The sequence below is a fragment of the Lycium ferocissimum genome, chromosome 7 (assembly GCF_029784015.1).
Source record: "Lycium ferocissimum isolate CSIRO_LF1 chromosome 7, AGI_CSIRO_Lferr_CH_V1, whole genome shotgun sequence".
Classification (NCBI taxonomy): domain Eukaryota; kingdom Viridiplantae; phylum Streptophyta; class Magnoliopsida; order Solanales; family Solanaceae; genus Lycium; species Lycium ferocissimum.
The window spans coordinates 46,057,417-46,062,728 of record NC_081348.1 but is presented as its reverse complement, the minus strand read 5'-3'; the positions used below and the strand labels follow the sequence as shown (position 1 = coordinate 46,062,728).

General features: G+C 36.1%; 1 protein-coding gene across 3 annotated transcripts; it reads right to left on the bottom strand.

Moving 5' to 3' along the window:
* Nucleotides 1-288: 288 nt before the first annotated feature.
* LOC132065378 (protein SOSEKI 3) lies at nt 289-4,968 on the bottom strand. Of its 3 annotated transcripts, none has more exons than XM_059458758.1 (7): nt 4,583-4,968; nt 3,599-3,876; nt 3,437-3,506; nt 3,236-3,351; nt 1,806-2,679; nt 747-1,051; nt 289-656 (listed from the first exon to the last, which is right to left on the bottom strand). In XM_059458758.1, exons 2-7 carry the CDS (start codon nt 3,804-3,806, stop codon nt 631-633), a joined length of 1,599 nt encoding a protein of 532 aa, XP_059314741.1. In that variant the 5' UTR covers nt 3,807-3,876; nt 4,583-4,968; the 3' UTR covers nt 289-630. The 3 variants fall into 3 exon arrangements, with proteins under 3 accessions (XP_059314741.1, XP_059314740.1, XP_059314739.1); XM_059458757.1 differs by lacking the exon at nt 4,583-4,968 and adding an exon at nt 4,388-4,487 and having other exon boundaries at nt 289-658; nt 748-1,051; XM_059458756.1 differs by lacking the exon at nt 4,583-4,968 and adding an exon at nt 4,384-4,474 and having other exon boundaries at nt 289-658; nt 748-1,051.
* Between the last annotated feature and the right edge of the window lie 344 nt (nt 4,969-5,312).

Below are 5,312 nucleotides of genomic sequence, written 5' to 3'. Positions count from 1 at the left end.
ATATTATACTCATGGTAGTGTTGAACTTGTAGACATACAAGAATAAAAATCTCATGTTAAAGAGCGTGTAGGTTCGAGCTTTCTTCAAGGAATAATATTGAGAATGGTCGTCGAGAAATGCTTTGAGATGTATATCCATTTTACTAAAACAAAACTATCATTCTCCCCGCTACCCTATTATAGAGAAGCAAGAGCTTATTTTATATAGTCTTTATTTCCTCAAGCTTTTGAATGCTATCGTCCCTACATTCTTTTTGACACATAAGATAAAACTGCAAAGACAAAATAAGACAGCCAAATGATTGCTTAGATTTACTTAGTTGACTAAATTGAAAGTGGAACACTTGATCATTTCAATGGCAATTATGCACCAGAAAACTAAAGAAAGGAAAAGAGAGATAAAAAAATCCAATGGTAGGTACAATAGAACCAGCTCAAAACTAACTAATTGTCCCTATCAGCAAATACTTGATTTACTTCATGCTTTTCCCTATTTGGCATTTACAAAACATGTTTGGAAAGTTAAAAGTAGGACAAGTAGTTACAAGATTAACAAAATTCCCCACTTAGTTAACCAAAACCTTATGGTCGCCTAATGTTCATCGTTGTCAACAGCTCCCCTCGACTGTATTATAACCCGAGCTCCTGAAGCAAGCCTGTTGAAAGAAACAAGGAAAACATTTCAACCAACAATATTCGATAACAAGGAAAATAACATACCTTTAGTTTAGTCAGTGATACTTAACTTTCTTCAATTTTGATCACATTGTCTTTCTCCTCTCTGAAAGAGTCTATTCTATTTGAGTGTCTATTGCCAGGTGATGGCTCTGTAATTCGCTTGCTTCCTCCACAGGATGTGTCAGATGTAAGGGTCCGTGAACTGCCTATTCTATCCGATGAGATTCTAGGACCTTCGGAAAGAGGAGATTTCATTGACTCGCTTCTTGCCTGCTGCTTATTCAGGGAAACCTTGATGGAACGTGGAATGCACTTCGTGCCTGCTTTTTTCTCCTCTTTGTCTTCAACTGAATCTCCTAGTTCTTTATTTGTCCTGCATCAACAAATCCAGCTTCCAACTCAACATTTGGAATGGCATGCAAAATCAAGCAAAGAATTCTTGGTCTTGAAGACCAATTACATCATGGACAAGAACCAACCTTCACTAACTCATGGACAAGACCAATTAGGCGGTATTTCAAGTTTAAATTAATTAATAAGAGGGTTTCTTCTTAACCATTGTCAAAGATACTGAATTTGTTCCCATAATGCAAAGAAGATAATATAAAGACAACCACCGTGAGGAAGGACAAAATAACTAAATATGAAAGCTGTCCTATGACTTGCAATATGAATGTTGACATGATTAAAACTGAAGGAAATCAAATAAGCAAAATTTAGCAGCTACGTATTGTCAGATTACTGCAATAAAACTATGGTTTTACAAACCCAAAGGATTTTCCAACAGGCAATAAGTCTGAACAGTCATATTGGTAAAGCATCTATTAATTACATAGTAAGTGATTCTACTCCCTCCGTTTCAATTTGTTTGTCTTACTTTCCTTTTTAGTCTATTTCAGAAAGAATGCCTCTTTCCTAATTTGACAACTTTGTAATTCCAACATCCCACATGGCATGTTCCCAAGATTAAAGGGCATTTTGGACATTATACATATCTTTAGTTTAGGACCAAAAAATTCGAAAGTCTTGTAGTTTTTACTTTCTTAAACTCCTTGCCGAGTTAAACTAAGACAAACAAAATGAAACAAAGAGAGTAGTGCTGGAAGAGAATAGCAAAAAAGAGCAACCTGTCAGCATTGTAGGACGACGACCGCTTTAGAAGAGTAGGTTCCTTGGTCATATTTGTCTCAAGTAAGCTGCCGCTAAAGTATTCCTTATCTTCCAACTTCAAACCCATAAACCTAGGATTCTCTGCCAGGCAATCAAGATCTCCTAAAGATAACGAGGTTGAGAACAGAGGAGACGGAAATTTTGAATGCGAAAATCTCGGCCTGTAAGTAGGAATAAGGCCAAAAGTATGATCCTTTACTGAAACTGATCCACAAGAAATTAGTTGCATCAGCACATTTGAAGGCTTTAGCTTAGTTTTTGGAACCCGAAACTCCTCCCCTTCAATTATTCTAAAGCTGTTGAGCTTATTAATATCAGCTCTGATGAGGGATTCCAAGGTATCTGTTCTACCACCTGATGACGATGCACTTGACGAGGACGGAGCAGGCGATACTGTCTCCCGGCATTGCTGTGCAGATTTATTTGTTGGTTGAACTGGAACCTCATGAATTTCATTATTTTCAGGCTCCATAGACCCGTCATCTGTAGAAACACCTCTCGTGCAAGTCTCTGGAGGTCTAGTTTTGCTTGCATTTTCATCGGTCTGAGTTGAAGCATCGGCTAGGCCTTCGGTTTTATAGATCTTGTACTCTGTCAAGCTTAATGAACCGTTCCATGAAGAGCTTTTATCAGCACTGGACGACTGAGGAGATACCGCTGAAGAACCTGATTGTTGAACAGGAGGTGGGGATTCATCGTCTTGAGAATTCTTTATACCTTTTTCATTCATGCTAGAAGAAGACGAGGTATCGTCTTGGCTTCTAGAGGATTGTGGTTCTGGCAGTAGCTTTTGGTTTGACAATCTAACATTTGCAGCAGGACTGAAGCGGCCTGGAAGAAAAAAGCCAGTTTACTCATAGTTGGTTTATAAGCACACTAATGATCTCAAAATTGTAACCATTCAGAATAAAAGGGAACTTTAGTAGCAAGAGACTTCCGATGATGAATTTGTGCAGCCAAACTCATCCATCACTCCATTAGTCCAATTTATTGCAGTAACACCCGCAACTTACACCAAAGGGTTGTTTAGTTCGAAGACAGGTTATGTAGAGATGAGATTAGTAATTCTGGAATTAGTAATGTTGGGATTAGTTATGTTGGCATTATTTCTTATCGACTGTTTGGTTTGTTGTATTAAAAATAACATGCATTGCATTATCAAGAGTAGTACCAAATAGGGTGTATAAGAATAGTACCAGTATTGTTAACCCCTGGTTTACTAGGTATAAGAATAGTACTAAATAGGGTGTGGTAGTAGTTGTACATAAGTGAGATATGCAACCAAACATTTTAGACCAGCATTATTCTACCTAATACACCCTATCAAACGATCCCTAACAATCAAGTGGTTCAAAGTTTACAATTCTATAAAGAAGGTATAAACTACCTGCATCGGATTCATCGAAAAGCTCTGAGCCTTTTAGAACATATTCATTACCATGAGCAGGAAGAATAAGGTCATCTTCACAAAGATCATGCCACACGAAACCATTCTTGTAGCTTCTGTTTTCATAATCAAGTAAATAGTTATATCTTCCATTTAAAGCCAAATTTGACAACAAAACCAAAATTGTTGAACAATCCATACCTCTTGCAAGACCATGAGTATAACGAAGCCATTCCTCGACCTCTCAAAACGTTAAGCCTCTCAATTACATCTTCAAAGGTACAACAACACAAAATAAATTCCAATACAGATTTACAATCAATCATATTAGTTATCAAACATATTTTTACAAAAATGCATTACCTCTCAAGTAGAGACCATCAGAGGAAGACAAGGGTACTTCAATGAAATGAGGATGTTCAAGCTGTCGATTTCTACTAAGATAGTATACTACCGGCACTTTGCCATTAGTCAACCGTGGCTGTTGCTGTTGATACTTAGGCGATTTTTCGGTCCAAACTTTTGCTCTGTCTGGACTCAATTGCCTGTACTTCTTCATTCTCCCATCCATTTCAAAAAAAAAAATTACACACCAACAAACAAACCCCTAATTCCTTCTCAACTTTGATTTCATCAAATACCTAGTGAATCAGTTCAACAATCAAATCATCAATCAACCCACAACCAAACATTTCCATTACAATTAACTCAAATAAGCTAAAATTAGATCTGAAGAAAAAGGTAAACCCAAAAACAGCAAGAAATCACACAGTTGAAACAGACAAGAACTGAACATTCACCATTTCCATTTTCAGCTATGAATACCTATTTGCTTATTTAGTCAAGAAAAAAGTAAATTTGGCATAACAAGATCAAAAAATGGAATCTTGATAAGTACTCACATACGTGAAATGTGTTAAAACAACTACTTATGAAGAAATATTGAAACCCCATTTGCTTATTTATTCAAGCAAAGAGTAAAATTAACACAAGGAGATTAAAAAAATGGAATCTTGATAAGTACCCACATACAGAAATATGTTAAAACAACCAATTATGAATAAATATTGAAACCCCATTTGCTTATTTATTCAAGTAAAGTGTAAAATTAGCATAATAAGATCAAAAAATGGAATCTTGATAAGTACCCACAGAACCAATTCTTGCACACATATTATGAGAAATATTGAATACCCATTTGCTTATTTAGTCAAGAAAAGAGTTAAATTAGCTTAATAAGATCAAAAAAATGGAATCTTGATAAGTACCCACATACAAAAATGTATTAAAAAGACCAAATTTTGAACACATATTATGAAAGAAAAAGACCACCATTTTGTTCCCAACCTGAGAGGTAACATGGAGTATAGTGTTTAATGCATGACAAGAGGGACCATATTGGGTGGCATTGGGAGGGAAAATGGATGGGGTTGAACTGTTGAAGTTGAACTGACAGGTTAACAAAAAACAGAAAGACTTATTGAAAAGAAAGAGTAGAAATGAAAGGGATTGGTAAGATACAAAAGAGAAGCTTTTTTTTGAACTGTAGTTGTAGTTGTGTGTGTGTGTGTGTGTGTGTGTGAGGGTTTCTGTTTTGCTTTTTGTTCCAACTTTTGCTATGGTTTTTTCCTGATTTTACTGGTTTCTGTTTGTTTATGAGAGAGTACTTTCTGGTCTATTCTCATGGGGGGTTTGGGTTTTGCTTTACTTTATTTTGTTTTGATTTGATTTGGTTTTTTTGGTCCCTTTTCTTGTCCATTTTGTTATCTTCTTCCCCTCTTTGTAATGTTTCTTTTTGCCCTTTCTAATGCCTCTTTGGAATGTTTCTAATTTCCAATTTTTAACTGCGCCACCCCCCCCCCACCCACACACACCCCAGCCCACCATCACCACCAAAACCCTCATTTCATAATTTATTTGGTATCTTAAAATTTGCTTGTCCAACTAAATTAGATTCGCGTCAGAACCTATTAAAGGGGATAGCCTCCCCACTTCACAATTTACTTGTATATTTTTTATTTAATCATCTGACATCTTAAATTTATTAATTCGACTAATTCAGATTCGTGTCGGAACG